Source organism: Cryptotermes secundus, unplaced genomic scaffold (assembly GCF_002891405.2).
Source record: "Cryptotermes secundus unplaced genomic scaffold, Csec_1.0 scaffold384, whole genome shotgun sequence".
In the NCBI taxonomy this organism is placed as follows: Eukaryota; Metazoa; Arthropoda; class Insecta; order Blattodea; family Kalotermitidae; genus Cryptotermes; species Cryptotermes secundus.
This window is the reverse complement of record NW_019731268.1, coordinates 385,379-407,833: the sequence shown is the minus strand read 5'-3', so window position 1 is coordinate 407,833 and position 22,455 is coordinate 385,379. Positions and strand designations below refer to the sequence as shown.

The 22,455-nt window shown below is 39.1% G+C and overlaps 2 protein-coding genes across 4 annotated transcripts in view; one reads left to right on the top strand and one right to left on the bottom strand.

The window, feature by feature from the left end:
• Positions 1 to 2,684: 2,684 nt before the first annotated feature.
• LOC117282505 lies at positions 2,685 to 13,388 on the bottom strand. The gene is made up of 3 exons (XM_033752413.1): positions 13,073 to 13,388; positions 6,010 to 6,201; positions 2,685 to 3,268 (listed from the first exon to the last, which is right to left on the bottom strand). Exons 1-3 carry the CDS (start codon positions 13,115 to 13,117, stop codon positions 2,735 to 2,737), a joined length of 771 nt encoding a protein of 256 aa, XP_033608304.1. The 5' UTR covers positions 13,118 to 13,388; the 3' UTR covers positions 2,685 to 2,734.
• Positions 11,600 to 22,455, top strand: part of LOC111866790 — a 12,195-nt gene continuing 1,339 nt past the window's right edge. Inside the window, exons 1-5 of one of the 3 annotated variants that reach the window (XM_023856050.2) lie at positions 11,600 to 11,709; positions 12,388 to 12,449; positions 14,068 to 14,235; positions 15,975 to 16,142; positions 19,932 to 22,060. In XM_023856050.2, coding sequence (XP_023711818.1) covers positions 11,700 to 11,709; positions 12,388 to 12,449; positions 14,068 to 14,235; positions 15,975 to 16,142; positions 19,932 to 20,006 — 483 coding nt within the window. In that variant the 5' untranslated portion in view covers positions 11,600 to 11,699 and the 3' untranslated portion in view covers positions 20,007 to 22,060. Of the gene's footprint in view, positions 11,710 to 12,387; positions 12,450 to 14,067; positions 14,236 to 15,974; positions 16,143 to 17,261; positions 17,917 to 19,171; positions 19,252 to 19,931; positions 22,061 to 22,455 lie in introns of those variants that run through there. The other 2 variants (XR_004513256.1, XM_023856049.2) reach the window with 2 other exon arrangements.

Sequence of the window (22,455 nt, the reverse complement as noted above, 5' to 3'; positions counted from 1 at the left end):
TAAGAAATATGAAAGAGATGGGATTGGGAAGACTGAGCTACGTTGTCAGAGCAGAGATAAAAAGGAAGTAGGAAGTGATGAGATGGGATCTGATGGACAGCCGACCCATAATATAACTCCTATTGTGCGAACCCAATCCCTTCGGACAGAGGCAGGTATAATACCCAACCGATTCTTTGCTGATCAACCCAGCGGTGAAGCGCCACGAAGGAACCCACTTGCTGCCGCAACCCTTGTTCATGTGGAAGAAAGAGGTCAACCCTCGGATTTTTGTAAGAGTACAGAAATTATGAGTTCCTTACGTAGTACTGACGCTAGATGCAGTCAGGATGAAAGTTATAAGTGTATTAAGATATGTGAAATCAATAGGGTTAATAGAGATTAAGGCAAGCTGGTACGTCTGTGTGTTCATGCTAGGAAAAATTAACCAAGATACAATTCCAGATCGCGAACGCACACCACCAATACGAGAATTATTAGCCGTTATCAGAATTTTGAGGCTATTGCTGAGAGAGGGCATTGAGAGCTTTATCTTGTTTTATGTGGATGCTGGTTTATTATGGATAGGTAATTTGAAAAAGAAAAAATTTAAAGAAATTTTTAAATTGGAATTGAAGATTTTTAAAAGTGCCAGTTTTTAAAAATAAAATTGACGTGTGTCGATTAATAAAGATTTTGTACATATCTGACAGATATCAGCGGGGATGATTCTGGTATATCGAAGCCGTTAGCAAAGGAGAAATGAACAATTGGGAAGACTAGTGTTTTTAAATTTTAAACTACGTGCAGTGTAGCAGCTACGTGAGTGTATACACCTGATGATGGCCGTTTACGGCCGAAACATGTAGTGTAGAAGAAAGGAAGACGAAAGAACTACAATAAATTGTTGCACTTAGGACGGTGTTTGTATCATATATTGTGTAGAGTGTAACAGGATGCTTAAATATAATATTGGCTAGGTAATTATTAAAGTTTTACTACATTTAAATTATTTTCTGTTATCTCAGTAGCTGGTGAGTAATATCAAGGGAGGTGTGAATGAAATCTTTGTGTGACTGTTATGTGTGATATGTTAACTAGGTATGTTTTGTTGCTGTGAAGATTTATAGGTGCTTAGACATTTAGCGAAAAAAAAATTATGAAATATAACTGTATATATATATATATATATTAAGCTGAGTGAATAATTCTCCTTAAATTGATATTCGTTTTATGAGTTTACTGGAAACTGAGGTGACCTCTTCCAGAAAAATGAACTGAATTACTACTCTTATTTTGTGTAGCAATGTTTAATTGAATTGAAAGGACAGTGATGATTTAATATGTAAACTACTGAAGTGGGATTTGTCGTTGAAAGAAACTCACTTGAATTCTGTGCTAACTAGTATGATATTCATTTGCATAATTTACATGTTCTTGTTAATGTGGATATGTATTACAAATATTCACCTCTACAGCACGCGACAGAGTTGCAGCTCAGCCTGCATGTGCTGGTCATGAGTAATTAATTGCCATTTCTTAAGCACTGTGTTGTACACATACTTTAAGTGTTATTTACTTTGTTGTTTGGACTTCAAAGGCAAGTAAGCTGTAATGTTGGTCAATTTCTGCAGCATCAAAAACGCGAAAATTACAACGTCGTGGAGGATCGACCAGGAACCTTGCTCTCGATATTCAGGTCGAATTCGAAGAATTCTCGCCCACAAACGATTGAGGACTCCGAAATAATAATCAGAATTCACTGTTTGACCTTCTGGCAGAAATTCCTTGTGAATGATTCCTTTGGAATCGAAGAAAATGGTTAGCAAGTCTTTACTCGACTCTTTTGCATGCGCACTTTCTTTGGTTTCGGCTTCTTTGGGCTCAACCACGTTGCACTCTTCCGCTTTGTGAGAGGCTCATATTGAAATCACAATGTCTCGTCACCAGTAACAATCGATTTTGTAAATTTTGTATCACTTTGGACCGACCGCAACATGTCTTCGCAGTGTTCCACTCTGGCATGTTTCTCATCGCCTGACAGCGCGTGCGGTACAAACTGCGCACAGACCTTCCGTTTGCCCAAATCCTCGGTCAGAATTTGATGTACGGTACTTTTTGATATTCCCAAGAGCTCCTCGATGAGTCTTGCAGAAACACATCTGTCTGACGGAAGGATTTCGGTCACTTTTTTACATTTTCTTCAATGCGACTTGTTCTCGGCTTTTATGTACGTGGAGTGTCTTCAATGTCCTCCCTGCCGTCACGAAATACAGCATACCATCGAAATATGTTCGAACAACTCAAACAATCACTACCGCACACACTTTTCATCATTTGGTGCGCTTCTCCGGCTGTTTTGCCTAACTTCAAACAAAACCGCCATTTTCCGACGAGCGTCAGAACAGTACATTCAAGGTCAGAACACATGATGCAGCGATGCTTGCGCTTTGAGATTATAGACAGCTACAGCTGAAACTTCATGAATCTTAACGCCACAACTCGCCAAAAAATGGCATCGGAGGGCAAAATTAAAAAAAAAAAAAGAGTCCTAACGGATCCTGGACACACCGTGCAAGTTTCCAAATATCATTTCATATTTACAAATTATCATTTTGTCATACTTAGCATAATTACACAATATTTTGCCTTAATTTCATTCAAAGTTACACAAACAAATTGATCAAACTTGGATTTTGCCGAAATGTAAATATACCACAATAAGAATTATAATGTTTATGGCACTACGAGTATATCACATGTCGAGCGGAAGCATAGCTTCCAGATTCAGAAGATTCATAAGAAAAGGTTGATCACCCAACAAAGAAGGATTTTCGAGTTCGCTGTTTAATTCAGAACCGTCACCGAATTCAAGTGCTGGATCTGATGGCCACTTATATTTCAGAATGTCAGCTTCCTCAGCGAATTCGTCAGTAATGAGAGCTCCACATTTGGCTGTCCCATCAGTTTCTGCACTTGACGGCAGTTTTCGCTTCTTACTGCGCTGAGGTTTTCTTTCCGCTTTCCTAGTGCGCACATTGGTATTCCCTTTCTTCCTACTGCCGCGCTTGGTATATTCTCTCTTCAGTGTATAATCAGATGTCCTGGTAGCTGCATCCTCATTTGATGTTCGAAGTGCGTCTACGGCCTGTAGTGCCTGGCCAATACTGCAGTTCAAAGATGTTACTATGGATCTGTTCTCCAGGAGACTAGCAGGCATGCTCAATATTTCCTCCAGTCGCGGATTAAGTATGACAGTCCTGTTTCTAGTCCCGAACCTTCCGAGCACCTGCAATCACACACAGTACAGTCGGAAATATACATTTTAAGTATCTGCATGAAGCCTACGGGTACCACTGCCAGTAGAGGGGCCGAACTCGCTGGCTGAACGGGGCTTATAGCGAGCACCAGTACCGGAAGGGTATGGCGACTGGTAGAATATCAAAGGGGGACGTACAATAGATCAACAACTGGTCGCGGTGCATGGGGAACCCCCCCCCCTCCAATAATGAATGAATGAATGCATGAAGCCTAAACTAATTCCTACATTAAAAAAGGGAATTAGTTATAAAATTTTTCTTTACTCGATGCCATGAAAGACTACAATGGTTATGTCATGAATAAATTCAAGTTGGGATTTTTGTAATTTCTTTGTTTAGGCGCATCCACTGAGGAATCTTAAAATATGTATGACCACCAAAGACATTCTACAAATTAGTTTACCAGCTATTCCACTAACACAAGATCGTATTAAATCATGCCTCATACTGAAAGAAAAGTTCTTCTGGAATATTTCGGCGTTTACTTCAAGACGACACGGTTCTTGATATTGATACAGTCATCTAAAGTACTAACAGCAGGATTATCATATACGATTTCGCCTCTGTCCTCACTTTCACTCAATTTGAAGTATGTATATTGAAGCCAAAATATTTCCTAAGAACTGTGATTTTAAACACCCCTAGCATGGGCGTCGGCAGAGGGGGGGGAGGAATCATCTGTACTTCTGGATTAAGAGAAATCAAAATAGAAATAATGGAAGCATCATAAATATTAATAACCCAAACGTAAAAGTATATAGGATTTAAGGTTCTGTCAGCGGTGGTTAATAGTAGTGCTATCTTCTAGAATATAACGACGTGTAGTCCGTTGATAGGCAACGGACTACACGACATTATATCTCAGAAGATAGTACTCTTCAACATCAAATTACTTTAAAAGTATATTATTCTCTTCTGAATATGAAGAGCGATCGGTAAACTTATTCTTAAACGGCTTAAACGTACATTTCTAAGCATATATTCTGGCTGAGAACAAACTATCTTCTGGCATGTTTCGCCTTGAAATCCGGTAGAAGTTTACCGACGTTTCGAAGAGTATGCCAAACAGGCAAGGAGCAAGAAGTAGTCAGCAGGTTTCTTGTTTCTTCTTCGTTGCATGGCATATTCTTCACGGTGTCACTGCGTCACATCCAAGAAGATGGCCACTTCTGCAAGAACCTCAAATACGGGGTTGTGATTGTCCTTAGGAAAGAGAATCTAGTGGAACCCAAGACGCCTAGTTATAGTTTTTGTTCTTCTGCAGGCGAGAAAGACTGAGTTTCACATCTGGTTTTAGTGGGAATGATGTTCCTGCTAAATTACAACATTAGGCCATTTACATTGAAGTAACTGAGGTCTGTCGATTTAAAAGGAGTTATGCACTAGAAAACCGAGATTAACGGCAGTGGAGATCTGTTGCGCTGACCACGTGACACCCTCTATCCGCTAAAGTTGGCACTAACTTCGTCGACAAGCGGCGGTCGCTCGGTCAGTACAGTTCGCTTGCGGAGTATGGGCCGCTGAGTTTGTTTATATTTGTTTATACAGAGATTTAAAATCACATTTCAGTTTTTCCGAGGAGTATTCTGTATACGGATACAAGAAAAACATTTCGTTTCAATCGTGTAAGGGCTCAGATTGCCTAGAACTCTTTAAATGGAAAAGAAACCCGTCTTCTTGCATATAACGTCGTTAGTGCAGTAGAAGTGCGCCGGTTTTGGAGGAACGTTCTACCTCCATCTTCAGGGTTCAAAGAGTTAGTCAAGCAAGAAACCGGAAGCAAGGCGAACACTGTAACTCTTCTTGCGCCTGCGGCTTCTTAGTATCTTGTTTGGCTTAATCTCCGACCTTGAAGATGGAGGTAGTTTTCTCATCTGAAACCTCATTGGACTTCTACTCGACTGCACCGCATTACGTCCCAGAAGGTTGTTTTCTTATATGAAAACCTTAAATCCAAAACACTCTAAATCACGATTTCCAGCCTTTCAACCTTACTACGTATATCTACTGCGAAAGGGCATGTAAAATGTTTGCTTAGAAATTAAACAAAAATTAATGCCTGCATAAATTAAGAAGATTATTACAGAATGAGATTCTGCAAACACGTAAATATATATATATATATATATAAATGTATGAAATTCCAATCCTGTGTATCATCATTTTTCAATTTTGGAAATTAAATAATACCAGCAAAAGATACCGTATTTACGCATGTATAGGCCGCACATTTTTTGCCAAAAATTCAAGAGGAAAACTGGGGTGCGGCTTATATTCGAAATCACACTTAATTTAAAAAAAAATTATATTCATAATTAGTAATACAGGGTGTTCTACTCCTGAAATAATATTCCAAGAAAATTATTTTTTCTATAATTTCTGTCTGAAAATTGTGCTGCGGCCTATACACGCACGCGGCCTATACGTGCGTAAATACGGTACTTCCTTTCATTCATTCATCAGTAATCTGTCAGACGACAGATCCACAGTCACTTCCAAAGCAGTTACTCCACTTAATGCGATCTTCTGTTTTTGGAAAGAGACTATCCAGGAAAAGTGATAATGTGGTAGTTTTTCCATTTGCTTTCCACATCGCAGTACAACAGCCGTTCAAACCACTCTGGTCACGCCTGTTGCTATACGAGGTATTAAAAGAGAAGGTGTGAAAAGAAAGTAAGATCGCTTGCCAATTGTTATGAAAATACGTAACCTCCGATATGTAAATGTTCTTCTCATCTTGAGATGCTGAGTCCCAGGCATCTGCCACTCGTCTATTGAGCTCGTACTTCGATATGTTCGGGTACACCCAACGGTAGAGGGTGCGCGTTCTCTTGCAGAATAAAGATCTGGCGGCCTTTAACACATCTGAATGTGTGTCCTCCGTTACATCCACAGCATACCACTGTACAATACACACACAGTAAAAGGAAATTGAAGTATATCAATTGCTTCTAGGAGGATGGTCAAACATAGATTACTATATAGTAACATTTCGTCTTTAATAACAAGATGTGAAAAGGGAATTGATTAATTGCCAGTACCAATGAGAACAGCAAACATGTGCCAATCCAATTCTAAATAAATACAGCGACTCTTAACAAGTTCTTCTTCCATATAATAGAAGTGATATCTCTCTTACTAATTTCAAGGACAGGATTGAACTTGGATTATAAAGTAATATCCATTGTTCTTGTTCAAAATATAAAGTGAAAGCCTGTGTCTTGAACAGGCCCAACGCGTTGGAAAATTCTACTGTTCTGTTCAGTTACAAAAAGATCAAAGTACCAAAACTTCGCCACAATTAATGGTACGAATTTTCAGACACTGACTCGAAAACTTTTACTGACGTGCAATTTTTAAAACAATGAAATATTTACGGCACGTTTAGATTTCTGCCAATGAATGGTCACGATGTGAGGTATAGATAAAAGTGAGTAAAGTAAAGCTATCCCTGTAACAGGGCGTGAAGGGTTGTGAGACGTTGAGGCTCCCACATTATCTAGACAATCGGCTCAAAGATGGCGGTAAGGTTGTCGGCCTTACGTGCCGGCCGCGCTTTACTCCCCAGGAAAATTATTTAATTAATTCCTGGTACTCACTTCTGTTAGAGGCTGAGTCGACCACAACATAAATCTACTGCATTTTCATTAAACAAGAGGGAGAGAAAGAGAGTGAAAATGGAAGAGATTATGTAAAATGTGCAGCCCCTAAAACTGTTGCACTCTCGCGATTACTCAGAGTGGGTCGTATCATTTATATATAGACTGTACAGTATGGAGGGCATGGCCGAACCTTACAGCACCCTTGCTTGTATATCCCTTGGCACAGACATTTCACCTTCGAGTGAGACTCTGAATTTTCTCTGAGAACGGAAAAAAAAAAGTTCAGAAAATTTAATTCCGATAATTTATATAGGAAGCCATGGTGCTATGTTGTATCAAAAGCTTTTTCAATATTCAAAAATAAAACTGCCGTAGACATTTTACTGTTGACATTTAAGGTGACGTGGTCCGTTAGCCTCATACGTTGAAGTGTCGTGCTGTGGTGGGCACGGAAACCAAACTGGCATGCATTAAGCAGATATCTTTCAGTGTACCTTTTGACTATTTTCAGAATAACTTTCTCGAATAGGTTCCCTGTTGTAGACAAGAGGCTAATCGGACTTAAATTTTGAGGGCATTTTGGGTCCTTGCAAGATTTCGGTAAACCGCACACTTGTCTCGTTTTTTCCTCTTATATATATAATAGGCACGGACCGCACAGAAAACATCTTCCCATAGTTTTCCTATCGTATGCGCATCCGTTTCCTCTGGAGCGTGTTTACCGAGACGTTGCTTAGCAATAACCGCCTCTTCTGGCTAAACTTTTCCGCCCTTCAGGCGTCATATCACATATCTTACTTCGCAAACAAATTATATGGTGGTTTGGTAGACTCTACAGACAGCAGGGTAGTGTCAGTGAATATAAAAGTCAGGAAGATTACATTTATGTTCTGTAATTACGAATATTTGGCTAGGTTATTATTTTCTATTCATAATTTAATTTATAATAAATTTGTATGCATTTAAGTAACGTATTACAATTTATCACAAATGTTTGTGGTTGCGAGCCGCAACTGGGCAGATTCATAACTCTAATGAAGTAAATATTAGAAGTACGCTTTACAGTTATTAGTATCTACTAAATTCAGTGCGTTTACTAGTTTAGTTGGGAGTCTTGTGAAGACATTTATACACATATTTGTTTTAATATTCCGAATAATTTAAATTGACTTTGTTGGACGTTAAAATGTAAAGTCGATATATTAGTGCATTATATTGTTATTACAGAAGGCTTTAACCCCGTTAAACGCTAGAATTGTAATAAATATACCGTACTTTCATGAACACAGATTTAGATAACGGCTGTAGTGAGAAAGGAACAGATTAAGAAACATGGTGAAGTCCACAGATTTCGTAGTTTATGAACACCTGAATAACTGCCACAACTGATTATGGTACAGTGATTAGAAGGACATTCCACACCAATCCCTGCAAAAAATTATTACCAAATATTTTTCTTCTTTGAAATAGGATATTTCAAAGAAGAGTTGATAAACTGAATTACTAAAAAATTAGTAATTAAAAATATTTATAAACAACTACAGTATATTCCTATTGAGTAAAAAACAATTTATGTAAAAATACTAACTTAAGTTCTTTTACATTAAAATGTTAACACGACATGTTTCGACCCTTACTGGGTCACTGTCAGGTTGTAACAAAACATTACATCCCGAAGCCATATATATAGATATTAATGAATTAATTTAGGTACACTTGGTCGTCGACTTACGACCTACGCGACTTACGACCGGCCGCATTTAAGACCACAAAAAATGAAAAATAACAGATGATTAAAATGTAAAAGTTTTTAAAAATAAATTATAAAGATGATAAAAATATTAGAAAGGTTAAAAAATACTGTTAATAAATATATGGTCGACATACGACCAGATCGACTTACGACCTGTCAGTCATAACGGAAGTCAGTCGTAAGTCGAAGACCATGTGTAATTAAGAAACATAATATCATTCTTGTATTTGAAGGAGATTTGTATTCATTATTGAAGTAACAGTTCTAAGAATTCTAACAGTGCTAGCTAAGACAAGAAGCTTGTAATACGAAGCAATATTACGATAGCAGCTATGGAATGTTGATGGCGTACCCCAAGCCAAGATCATCGAAGCTTCTAGAACATATCTGAATCCTCTACTAATTTTGTAATGTTCTGTGTTGTTGTGATTTTCTCGTATGATTCGTGGCGCCGTTCTCATGTTACAGCATTCAACGCACACCCCGATATGACGTAAATGAGAGCCCACTAGCCCCCGCCATAGCTCAAGCGGTTAGTTGCTGGCTTTCCACCGCGGCGGCCCGGGTTCGATCCCGGGTCTGGTCAAGTGGGATTTGTGGTGGACAAAGTGGCGCTGGGGCAGGTTTTCTCCGAGTACTTCGGTTTCCCCTGCCAATCTTCATTCCACCAATTGCTCCACATTCACCCTCACCTGTCATCTGGGTCTGGTACAATAGGCCAGAAGTGGCCGCAGTACGAGGGACTTAGTCCTATCCCAATAGCAATAAAAAAATATATATATACCCACTAAGGAAGAACCAAGACCAACATAACCAGTGCACCAGTAGAATAGCCATATATATATTTACATAAAAATTGTGGATTTAATTTGATTTTTAACTTTAATTTAATTAATTTACATCAATTTTAACTGCTTGTAATTGATACCAATACAGCTTAAGCTGAAGAGTAAAGAACCAGAGATTTTGTTAAGATTTGAGGTTTTCACGGGGGTGACTATGAAGGAAGAAGTCTTCTGGGATGTGGCGCCGTGTAGATATTGTGGTAACCGACGTTTCGGAGTAACGTATCGCCTCCGTCTTCAGGGTAGGAGAAAAAGAAGAAATTAGGCCTGTTAGCACCTGCTCACGCTAGGTCGCTTTTCTGCTACCCTGAAGATACGTTACTCCGAAACGTCGGTTAACACAATATCTACACGACCCCACATCCCAGAAGACTGTTTTCTTCAACCAGAGATTTTGTTACTAGGCAAATATCACATACAACATGGTGAAATTTGAAAACAATATGGATCCATGTTTACGCCCGATCATGACCCAACAAAGGTCGAAACATGTCATGTTAACATTTAAATGTAAAGAACCTAAGTTAGTGTTGTTACATGAATTTTTATGTCGACGAATATAAATATACTCATTTCGAATGACGCATAACAAGATGCAACATACCTGACTTCCTAGCATGTTGCTCATCTTAATACGAACTTGATTCAGGAAAAGTTGATTGCAGTGTGAAAGCAAAATTAATGGGTTCAAAATAAACGTCCATTTCTAGGCAACGATTGATCGGTAGGATAAACTGTTGTCGTTCCTAGGTGACCATTTGTAAACACTTAAATAAACGTATATTTCTAGGCAACGGTCGCTTGGTAGGGTAAATTGTTGCTCTTCCTAGATAACGGTTTGTAAACACCCGAATAAACGTCCATTTCTAGGCAACGATCGCTAGGCAGGGTAAATTGGTGTTGTTCATAGGTAACGATTTCTAAATAACCGAATATATAAGCACACAACAACAGAGGAACTGTTGGAAATGGCTTCTAGACCATGAGAAGCGCCATAGCTCAAGCGGTTAGTTGCTGGCTTCCCACCGCGGCGGCCCGAGTTCGATCCCGGGTCTGGTCAAGTGGGATTTATGGTGGACAAAGTGGCGCTGGGGCAGGTTTTCTCCGAGTACTTCGGTTTCCCCTGCCAATATTCATTCCACCTGCTTCACAATCACCCTCACCTGTCATCTGGGGGCTGGTACACTAGGCCAGAAGTGGCCGCAGTGGAAGGGACTTAGTCCCACCCCACTAGCAGTAAAAAAAGAAATAGAGGATGAGAAAGGTTGAACTGTTGCAGTGAGGGAGAGTTAGTGAGAAAAACGAACAGCACAGTGAAACTGAGTGTACACCAAAATGGTGGACGTCCCAATACCGGGATTCTGGAAATACTGGATACAAAAGCTAGCATCGCTGAAATTTGAATCCATCACGAAAAGTAGACAGAATCAGTTTCTGTAATGCAAAAGGTACATGAAGTGTCAAGTCACATTGAGAAACTTACCGGATACTGGCCGTTTAAAGTGGCGGGGGAAGCTGTGAGTGGCCCTTATTATGAACAGCGAGGAGGAGAACACAGCAAAGTTTTCAAAGCTCTAGAAGAAAAGCCTCTTTAGCGCTCTTTCAGCATGTAAGAGTTCCTGGCTACAGTTCCAGAGGTCAGGGTTCGATAACTTGCGCAACCAGATTTTCTTAGAAGTAGTGTGTCTGGAACGGGGTCCACTGAGCCTCGTGAGGATAACTGGAGTTATTTCAAGGAAATAGCGGCTCCGGTCTAGAAAACCGAAATAAACGGCCGTGGGGTTTTTTTACTGTAGAAAAAAATATTGTAAATACAAAAAAAAAGCCTAGGCAATGCCCATCCGGCCTTCTGTAGCACATTCTTATAAATATCTTATTCTTTAATAGCGGTAACCCCGTGATTCTTAATATAGATTTTAACTTAAATCTGAGGGTATACTGTTAATCAGTACAATTACTTCTTTTACTTTCCTTACATATTTATTTCATATAAAAATAGGAATGTTGCCAGGATAATTCATTAGGTGGACCACTCGGCTATTCTGACCGACTCAAGGATAAATTACTGTACTGTAATCACTGTAATTGGCGTAATTGGTAACCCTGCTGGTCATCAGTCTGGTCTCTCTGGTGCTGGTGCGAAGTGGACAAAGGCTGTAATAACAAATGGACGGCTGGAGAGAGTGTGTGTGTACGCTAAATGTTGTTAGGTAATTATTTGGCTAACTGGAAAAGCATTCGATTTGTACAACTTTGTCAAACTGTCCGAAGCAAACACCAGTGGGGTTCGTGATATTCCGCTGTTGCCAGTTTTAGTTGAGATTCTTCTAAACTTCAAATCCATTTTTGAGCATAATGTGTATGTTAAATTGCACATACCAGTCCTACTTAAAAAGGAAGTAATGAGAGCTGACGGTCTATGGTGAACTGGTTGCAGTTGCATGATGTATAAATGCATAGTGAATATCTGTTTGTGGCTCCTGGTTTTTCGATTTGGTGTACTGTTTGCAGGATGTAACACCGTGTAGCATTTTAACCAGTTATCTACTGTTTGGAAGTAGAAGGTTTCTTCAGAACGGGTGAACTAGCCGCCTTCAAAACTTACATAACATCCCAGGCAACACAATGCCTCAAAAGACAGTAAGCCTCATAGTTTGCTGTGAGAACCCCAAAACCCCAATCAGTATATTTCTACGCAGTCATTAGTATGGTTCCTTACAGATTTTGGCAAATATTCCCAGTTAGATGCTGGTACACCTACTAGAAATAAGTTGCTATATCACTAGGATACTTTTAAGCCAATTTATTACCCATAAACCCATAACCCATAAAAAATAATGATAAAAATGTTTCAAGGTTATTAAAAATTCTGAATTTTCTTGCAACAGGAATGCCAAGAATTGTGCTACAAGGAGCTGAAAAAATATTTCTTACTGTGAGAGAAAGGATGGTAAGTGTTTTGTGCTTGTGTGCACAGAAAAGAGTTCTGTTAGTGTCATCTGTCTGTTCTCATGGCTAAAGAAACTGACATTTTGTGACACGCTTGTGTTAGTTTTCATAATCCATCTGTTAAATTTTTTATACATGGTTATACACGTTATAACAATTTAGTATATTATGCAGGAGATTAATATGGCTAGGTTGTATAACATACACATGGGAATGAGAATTGCATATAAAGATTTGAACAGAAAACCTGAAAATAAAAGAGTCCACTTGGGTGACATTTGTTCAGTGAGGAGGCTACTACTGTGGAAGATTTTGAAGATATAATTTTGAAGGCTTTGGACTGGGTTGGTTTGGTTCCAGATACAGAGACATGATGGGCATTGGTGAACACAGTAATGAGCCTGTAGGTACCATAAAGAAGGAATATTTTATTTACTGCTCTAGTAGCCATTAGTTTCTCAGAAAGGTTCTTAACACATTGCAGACTGGTTGTTTAAATATTTAAATCACCCTGGGGACCGGGATTTTAAGCCTAGCACCCTGACTTGTGCACTGTTCACTTTAGAAATTAATATAAAATCTCCTAATTAATTTTATGAACTAAAATTTTTGGAGAACACTTACCAGAGCTCCTAGAAGTGCTTGCGTGTGTGATATCTCTGGAAACATTCGCCTTTGTGAAGAGGCATCACGCAGAATTTGCAGATGAACGCAGTCCTTCTCTTCTTCTTGTAGACTGCGCGCACACAGCACTGCCTAAAAGGGTACTCTTCACAATTCTCACCAGGGTATTTTTCTGCATATCACCTGAGAGATAGTATCTGTTAGTCTCCTGACATAACAGGTGACGCAACTTCAGACACATCCGTTGGGTCTGATGGCATCCGCTTCACCCCCGGATCACCAGTAAACCTACTCAGAGTGGGGGTTTTGTCCACTTTACCCCATGTGGCTGTCCCCGCAATGCTAGCACTCGCACTTTCATCGGAGCTCTCACTGTCACTTTCACTTTCTCTTCTGGTCACAATATTTTGGGGGCCCCTGTCACTGCCACTGACACTGCCCTCGCTATCAGAAGACGAAGCAGTTGGCAAGTCAGATAACTCATCGGAGATCAAATCACAGATTTCTTCTTCTCCGAGAGCTCGCGCGGCCTTCAACTGCTTTAGTCTCTGAGCCATGTTGACACTGAGAATATCTTGCCTCACACATAGAAGCTTCGACAAAGGGACTTTTCTTTAGAGTGAGAGGGGAATAGAGAGTGGTCACGTTGCTGACTCAGAAGACAAACATTCCGAAGGTCAGCTACGCAGTACTTTTACAGACACATGGCGACGAAAGCGAGGAATACTGTGTTGCAACATAACGTGTCCTAAAGGCCTAAATCTAGGCCACCGGTCTGCCACGTTTAAAACCCAAACACCTAGGCCTAGGCGTCCGGTCCGCAAAGTATTAATACTCGTAATAGCTAATGATTTTGAAAGTGTAGAAAAGAAATCTCTAGAAACAGCTGTTATAAGATAGAGGAATTGAAAATCAGCCTTAATAAGGAAAATGTATCATGCTTCATGTAATAGGGTTGTACAGCCATGACTGATAAAGATGTGATGGTTTTACAGAGCTGTACAAATTCAGAGAACACTTTAGCAGGTCCTTATGGTGAGACATACCCAGCATGTCATGATGCAAATGAGGTCATGAATATAAAAGCTGAGGAAGTCGTAGACTCAGAAGAGGATGCTGATCATTTGCCAATAACCCTTCAAAAAATAAAGGCCAAAACTGAGGTGAGCTCTATGTCTCTGTATGTCCGCTGTTAGGCAGATACCACAAATATGCAGAAATGGAAATTGTCGTTCTGATAGTTGATAGTTGTACCTTGTGATCTGTCACTTCATTTTCTTTTAAGCAGATCTAATATAAATAAAATTATTTACTGTATAAAGTGAACAGTGTTTCTGGGAAATTCTGTGCTAGCAACAGTCCTTACAGGTTTAGGGAAATATTCCCAATTAGATAGTGCTACACTTATTAGAACCAAGATCTTGTATCATTGGATTCTTGTAAACAAATTCCACTAAACCCCACAAAATGTGATGTGATAAACAAGTTTCAAGATTACGAAGGATTCTGCATTCTCTTGCAACAAGAGTGGCAAGAGGTGTACTGTAGAGAGCTGAAGAAGCATTTCCTGCAGTGATAGAGAGTATGGTATTTTATGCTCATGTGCACAGAAAAGAATTTTGTCATATGTCAGAGAAACTAAATATTTTGTGACAGGATTTGTTTTAGTTTTCATAATCCATCGGGGGAGTTCCTTACAGATGGTTGTAGACACTATACCATTTTGGTATATTATGTAGAAGACAGGCTTAAAGTTGGTGGTGGTCAGGCATACGACCGTTCAAGTGACTAGACAGCCATGGTAGTGAATACTACTAGAAATAGGGCATAGTCTGCTTTACTGAGCCTAGACTGACAGAGGCCTTGTATATATTATATATACTAGATATTAAGACTCAATTGTAAATAGGTGTACATAGTGACAATGGACTAGTACTGTCGACTATGACTGACAAATGACAGACCTGACCTCTCGTCAGAGAGGGCGCCCCACATAGACAGGACAGTAACTTTGATTTAAAAAGTAACATCTGGTCATGAGCCCCAGCTGGGACTTGACACCAAGACAGACAGACTGACCAATTCAAGGTTATTGGTTGATTCAAGAAGAATGATGTGCATAGGTCATGTAGCATGCATATGAGAATGAGAAATGCATACAATGATTAAGACAGATTTTAATGAAATTATTTGGGATGATTTGCTCTTGGTTTCTTTGGCACAGGATAAATAGCCATGCTGGACATGCATTACCAGAGTAATGAACCTTTAGGTACCATTCCTAACTTCATGGAGCTGAGTCCTTCTTGAGAAGCCACCAGTTGCTCAGCCACTGAAGAATTTTCTAACATTTTACGGAACATGAAGGCTCAGTTCCATGTTCACAAGAGCACGCCACTGGACCCTATCCTGAGCCAGATCAATCCGGTCCACACCACCCCTTCCCATGTCTCTAAGGTCCATCGTAATATGTCCCTCCAACCTATGTCTAGTCTTTGTAATGGTGTCTTGTTGGCCTTCCTGCCAAAATTCTACATGTATTCGTATTCCCCTTTGCTCCATGTGTGCTTCATTCCATGCCCATCTCATCCTTCTTTACTTGATCATTCTAATAAAACTTGGTGAAGGGTACAAGTTATGAAGCTCCTCATTATGCATTTTTCAGGTGCCATTAAAAAGAATATATTTTCTCTAGTGAAACACCATTAGTTTCTGAGGAAGGTCACTGCATTGTGAACTTAATATTTTGTAGTTATTTTTGAAACCTATAGAGAAGAAACATGCACAGAACGTCTGTTATGAGTTAGATGAATTGAAAATCAGCCTTAGTAAGGAAAGTGTACCATGCTTTATGTAATAGGGTTGTACAGCCATGACTGATAAAGATGTGATGGTTTTACAGAGCTGTACAAATTCAGAGAATGTTCTAGTAGGTCTGTATGTTGAGACATACCCAGCAGGTCATGATGCAAACCAGGCCATGAATATAAAAGCTGAGGAAGTCATAGACGCACAAGAGGAAGCGGATCCTTTGCCAATAACCCTTCAAAAAATAAAGCCTAAATGTGAGGTGAGCTCTATGTCTTTGTATGTTCACAGATATCACAAATATGTAGAAATGCTAATTGTCTTTCTGATCTCCCATCTCTGTGTCCTTTCATGTGAAACAACTCAACTCTGTTGATGATATTCTGATGAGTTTTGTCTGACATCGGCAGTTGTAGTTTGTTGAATGTTGCTTGTGATGACCACTCTTGTTTTTTTTTATTCGTCTCATTCATTCATCATTGGCTTTATAGCCCTATGTCGGACCTGCTTTCAGTTTCGTATTTTTTTCTACACAGATGGTAGGACTCCTTGGATGAGTGATGAGCCTGTCACAAGGCTGCTACCTACACACAGGATAACCTGAACACAGAATAAATGTACACAGAAACACCCATGCCTTTGAGTGGGATCTGAACCTATGATCCCAGCATTCAAGCGAGCAAAGACAGTTCATGCTTCAGACATTGTGGCCACCATGATCAGTGCTTGTTTTCTTTTAAGCGGGTGTAATATAGATGAAATTAAGCATTGTATAAACTTAACAATGTTTCAGAGAAATGTTATAGCAACAGAAATCTTCCACATTTTTCTTCTGCTTCCAATCCAGTTAGCTTTTGTTTCGTACTACACCATAGGCTTCCTAAAATATAATAATATTTAACATCATCATTTATTCGTTTTGTAACTTTGATGCAATCTATATCTGTATAAATAAGAGATGTCATGATATTGAGAACCTGTAATGGGATAAATAATGATTCTCTACTGATCTGTGACAGTGGGTGACAGATTATACAGATATGTTTGACATTGCACATTTCTTGTCATTTGAGGTACATCGTAATGGATGTAGGGATGTACACTGTGGGAGTTGCCTGTGTTCATTGAACTGACAGATTTTATATCACTTTGTAATGGACAGATGGGACAGTTGCTGAAAATTATATACAAGGGACATAAAAGAAGTATAAAGAACAATGTGGAGGAATTAGTATTGACAACACATATCCTAAACTATGGATACCAGTATGGTCAGATGAAAAATATAATGGATGTAAGGAAACACGCGAGAAAGGGCTANTAAATATAACTAAAATTAGTTCTAAAATCCTAGATACCAAAAAAAATTTTTTTTTTGTAGGCCTGTTCTGATTATAATCAGAACAAAGACAATAAACGTTCAGTTTAATACAGTATTCACATGAGATAACACACATGCAGCAGTGACTGTGTGTTCAGTCAGAGAAGCACCATCACTAGACAACAGCTTGCCAGGCATGTTTCTGCAGCAATGGAAACCAAAGCAGTGCTATGAAATTAACCCACATCTCAGTGGAGATGTGGTTCCCTAGAGATCGACTCAGTACAGAAAGCATTTCTGTATCAAGAGACAAGCAGTAGATGTTCTGGAGATTATATAAGCGGCCATGCAGAGAACACATTCATTCTTCGTTCGTCATTTGCCCATAGTGATTCATCAATCATGAACCAGAAGTGAGTAAATCAGAACCAAGTCAGTCATAGTAGAAGAAAGAGAGAAGACAGTTGTAGTCCAGTAAGGAATGGAGTGAGTCTTAGGCAATTATTGATTGTGAGCTCTTGTAATTGATTGTAATTAAGAGTGATTGTGATACAAGTGTCGATAAATCCAGTCATCCAATCCAGAACCTGTTATTGTTAGTCATGGAACCATGGACACGTGACAGTATTAAGCACCACATATCTTCTTGTCAGTACTACCTCAGAGATATCACATCAGCAGCACAGCACACCGCCCAGTAGCAAGGGATGGACAGGTATGAAAAATTACAATAAATTTGGTGAAATTCTTTCCAAACATAGGCTAAATAAAAGTAACTAATTAGACATGTTATGTAAGATTTGAGGCTTTCACGGCGGTGACTATGAAGAAAGCAGTCTTCTGGGATTTGGCACCGTGTATATGTGGTGTTAACCGACGTTTCAGAGGAACGTATCACCTCCATCTTCAGGGTAGAAGAAAAAATATAAGAAATCTGCAAGCGAAGAGACCGTGAGAACCGGTAAAAGCAGACTGTTTGTACCGGTTCTCACAGGATAAACTCATCAAATAGTACCAGTTGTGCTAGATTTGTAGAATCTCGGATGCTAAATGTTTGAACAGTTCTCATGTAAAGAAAGAATACTCTCTTATCAGTAGAATCTATGAAATTGGTTACAGCTTTTTCTTTCATATTGTAGCTCCTGTGTTCACATTGGCAGTGTGAGATGGTGTGTCTGGTCCATATTTGTGAACATTATTATATGTTCATACTTCACAGTTTGTTACAGTTCAGGAGCAGTCTTACTATCAAATGCTGGCTTCAGATCACTCTTCTGTTCCACAGTGGGTTCTGAAGACTGGATTTCCTTTCCCTGCTGCAGACACCCAGGACACACACCACACAATTCCACATTGAACATCCTCCCCCCAAAGACTCTTCCCAGCTAATAGTGCTTGGCTGATTGCTTGATCCGTGACATGTCTTGGTCTTATGATTGAGAGTAAGATATTATGGGAATCTGACATGAGATGGCTCCATGTTAAATGCAGACACTCACTGAATATTTATATGACACAATCAGCTGTACTTTAAAAAAAAAGTACTTTATATTGAGGATTAAGTACCACCCCAGACACAAGCCACATCACAAGCACATGGTAGCAACAGATGAACAGAGAATGAAGCAATAAAGTAACATCAGTCATGTTCTTGCATGAAATCTACTTCAAAATAGCAACACCAGTAGGAGCCAGAATGTATACAAATTATGCAGTTCATCAGTGATTATGTATAAGCAGAAAATTCACTGCAATATTATAAACGGTTTTGAATATTATGTAAATGTTGCTGCTAGAAATTAGTTTATAATAAGTAGTCTCTTGTTTGACATGTAGGCCTCTGATGGTGGATCTACAGGGCCAAATCATACATGATGCCTTTTATATAATAAGTATAGTTTTAAGTATTGCATATTATACTTGATGTTTCTTGTTATTCACTAAATATTCTTAACATTGTTATGTGGCAGGTATTGAAGCAGAGACTGGGTGACAGTGCTCCAGACCTACTGTCCCTAATCCCCTCGAAGATGGATTATGGAAGCTTCATGTATGACCCCCACAGTAAAGTCCAGGCTATCATAAATCCTGTCTAAACACTATGATCTGTATTAACAGTTATGCTTTCTGCACCAGCTATCTTGAGTTTGTTTGTGTGAGGAATCTGGAGAATGTCCGATCTTGTAGAGGCGTGTCTCGTTCTGTGGTCATTTGGTGAAGGTGGGAACACAGCCCCATCCTTATAGCGTGCTATTTCACCCTACCTACCACAATAGATTCTTTCTGAACACATGACGTATTCTGTGTTATACATAGTTTCCTGTCATCTGAGCATTTGTTTTCTATATAAAAGGTGAAACGAGTAAAAAAGAAGCTATATATCAGCATTCCCCGCAGGTTCCAAGGATCACCTCGGTGGGCTTCGAATTTCCCAAGTAAACTGTTCCCATTCTGGAATGCATGTGCCTTCCCCCCCCCACAACATGCATCTCCCACTATGCACTCAGTCTGTTTGTTTACTATAGCCAGGTATCTTTTTGTCTTGGGGTTTCTGTTTTTTCCTATGATTGTTTTGGAAATTCACTGTCCTTCCTGCAGCCATGTGTGAAAAGCATAGTTGTAGTGCCGCTGTGATGGAGGAAATCAGAATCGCTGGCAGAGAGGCAGGATTCCAAAATGTCAGTGAAGATGTCATAGTAGAATTGCTGCAATCTGTTTCTTTGCCATTAGAGAACGAGGAACTGGCAGAGTTTGACAGGCAAACATATAAAGAAGCATAGGATGGCCATGTTGATGAGCATGTGATTTCAGAAGAAAATACCTTAATAATTAAAAGGTTAGCAGAAACCTTCAGCAAAATTGATGAGACCGGATTATTTTGAAATGATGAACCTTTGTATCATCATCATTCTGCCAAGGTTAAATGTGAACTGGAAGATGTATTGTCATGCTATAAAGAAATTTTATAAGCAAAAATATGAGTTGGAAACCAAGCACCATTGCAAAATGCATACCATTCAGGGAGAATTTAGAACTTCAGGCATGTCCATCCAGGTTTCAGCACATATGCATGCACACGCACAAAATGTAAAGTTATTGGAAGGTAAAAACTGTTGAGAACTTAAAGTTATTTATATAAAGAATTGCTATTTTAATAGTGTATCAGTTCAGAGTCGGTGTAGGAGTTTTATCATGGATGGCATGCTACCTTCTCAGGTGATGGACATGTGTGGTAACCTCAGATGTAGCAGTCCTTATAAACTTGTTTGCATTGTTGTGGGTGGAAATCCCCCCTTTAAGGGGGTTCGCTTCAAATGACACCTTTCCAGTCCCAATTAACCATGGAAAGCTAAGAATCTCTGTACCACCATGGAATATCTAATGCCTGACACTTCATTTTCCTGTCAGCGATGCTTGGCAGAAATCCCTTCTGAATATCTGGCTTATATGGTTATGAGCAAGGCGGTGCACAAAATTCTGTTTTGTGTGTATTGGTTTTTATATCCTTCAAGTATATTGTGTGCTAAATTACTTCCTTATGAAAATAGTTCTGTTATTCTGTGTTCTCTTTTTAGTAGTCCACAAGTTCTGGAGGAAGGTAACAGCTGTATCGCAAGATATATGCCCACATTTAGACACCCAGTCCCAATAGGAAGCTCTGAAACCAGAAACTTAAGAGCATTTGAGCAAATGGTGCTCAATTTGCCATATTCACAGCTTTGTATTGTATTATTATGACCATCAACACAACAAATTCCAAATAAATAAAGCGGTGTTACTGTATTAACATTTGTTTATTATTCTATATCCGCTACATGTTTCAGTCCAGCTGGATCATCATCAGGCAGTTTTCACAATAAAACACTTGTTATTGAATTGTGTTTCTGATATGTATCCATATTAACAATTATATTAATATTGTCACATATAAGGGGTTGTGTGATGAATCAAAATGGGTTCTGGATTTGATGATTGGATTTATTGGCATTTTTTTACAAATACAATCACTTATAACAGCTCACAGTCAATGACTTCCTAAGGCTCGCTCCATTCCTTACTGGACTATGAATATCTCTTCCTCAGTGACAAATGCCGAACAAAGAATGTCTCCTGAATAATGAATTCTGCTGAACATTCTCAAGTGTCCTTCCTTTATAACTTCGTGAGGACTGAACAGAGATCACCATGACCAACATTTCATGTTATTGCATGCTATTTGTTGTAATGGAAATGTGTGTTGCAACTTGCAACCTAGTAACAGAGGTCCTTCCACTGTTGACTGCATAACCTTTGAATGTGTTTGCCAGAGCTTTATCTAGCAATGTTTTAGTCCATCACAATATAAATTCCTATATCTCATTATGTTACTGAAGTGTAGTATTATTCATAAAGGTTAAAGTGTTAAAACGTTGTTTAAAATCTATCAGAATGTTAATTTCTTGTTAATTTAATCTTCATTCATTTTTCACTGAAATAAATATCCTTGGTGGTGTGTCATAGATGTAGGGGTAATTTTTTTTATCTTGAGAGTGAGTGTTGTTTTTAGTCTTGTAGATATATGTTATGTGGGTGATGCTAAGTTCTGTATGTTCTTTTATTTCTTTCTGTCGTGTTGTGGATAGCTGTGGTGAAATTATTGTGTCTTGTGTGGGGATATCGCTTTTTCCTGCCATTGGATACTGAGGTTGTTTCTGTCCTATGGTTTTGTTAGTAATAAACAAACTTTAATAAAGTGGCATTGGTTTATTTATTTGGAATTTGTTCTGTTGATAGCCATATTAATAGACAACAGGATGCATATAATAAAGATATTCACAGCTGTTTTTCTTTTCTGTCTGACATCCTTTTGACCCCCCTCTGTGGTTTAGTGGTCAGAGTTGTGGGCTACAGATCCAGAGGCCTGGGTTCGATTCCCGGCGCTACCATATTTTCTGAGAAGTAGCGGGTGTTGAAAGGGGTCCACTTAGCCTTGTGATGATAATTGAGGAGCTGTTTCAAGGAAATAGCTGCTCCGGTCTAGAAAACCGAAATTAACGGTCATGGGGACTCGCGCTGCCCATGCAACACCCTCTATCCGCTAAAGTTGGCACTAACTTCGCCAACAAGCAGCGGTTGCTCAGTCGGTATAGTTCGCTTGTGGACTAAACCCACAGAGTTTGTTTTTGTTTTGTCTGACATCCTTTGCATTGTGGTCTTTCTTGCACAGACACCATTCTTCCATTACAGTGTGTTGTTCGACACACACACAAGACTA

What these genes read in the sequence shown, in the direction of transcription:
- LOC117282505 (XM_033752413.1), bottom strand. Translation starts at nt 13,117, where the DNA reads ATGTTTCCAGAGATATCACACACGCAAGCACTTCTAGGAGCTCTG. An exon ending in AAGCACTTCTAGGAGCTCTG is followed by an intron (nt 6,202 to 13,072) that starts GTAAGTGTTCTC and finishes TGTATTGTACAG; the next exon opens with TGGTATGCTGTGGATGTAAC. An exon ending in AGAACATTTACATATCGGAG is followed by an intron (nt 3,269 to 6,009) that starts GTTACGTATTTT and finishes GTGTGATTGCAG; the next exon opens with GTGCTCGGAAGGTTCGGGAC.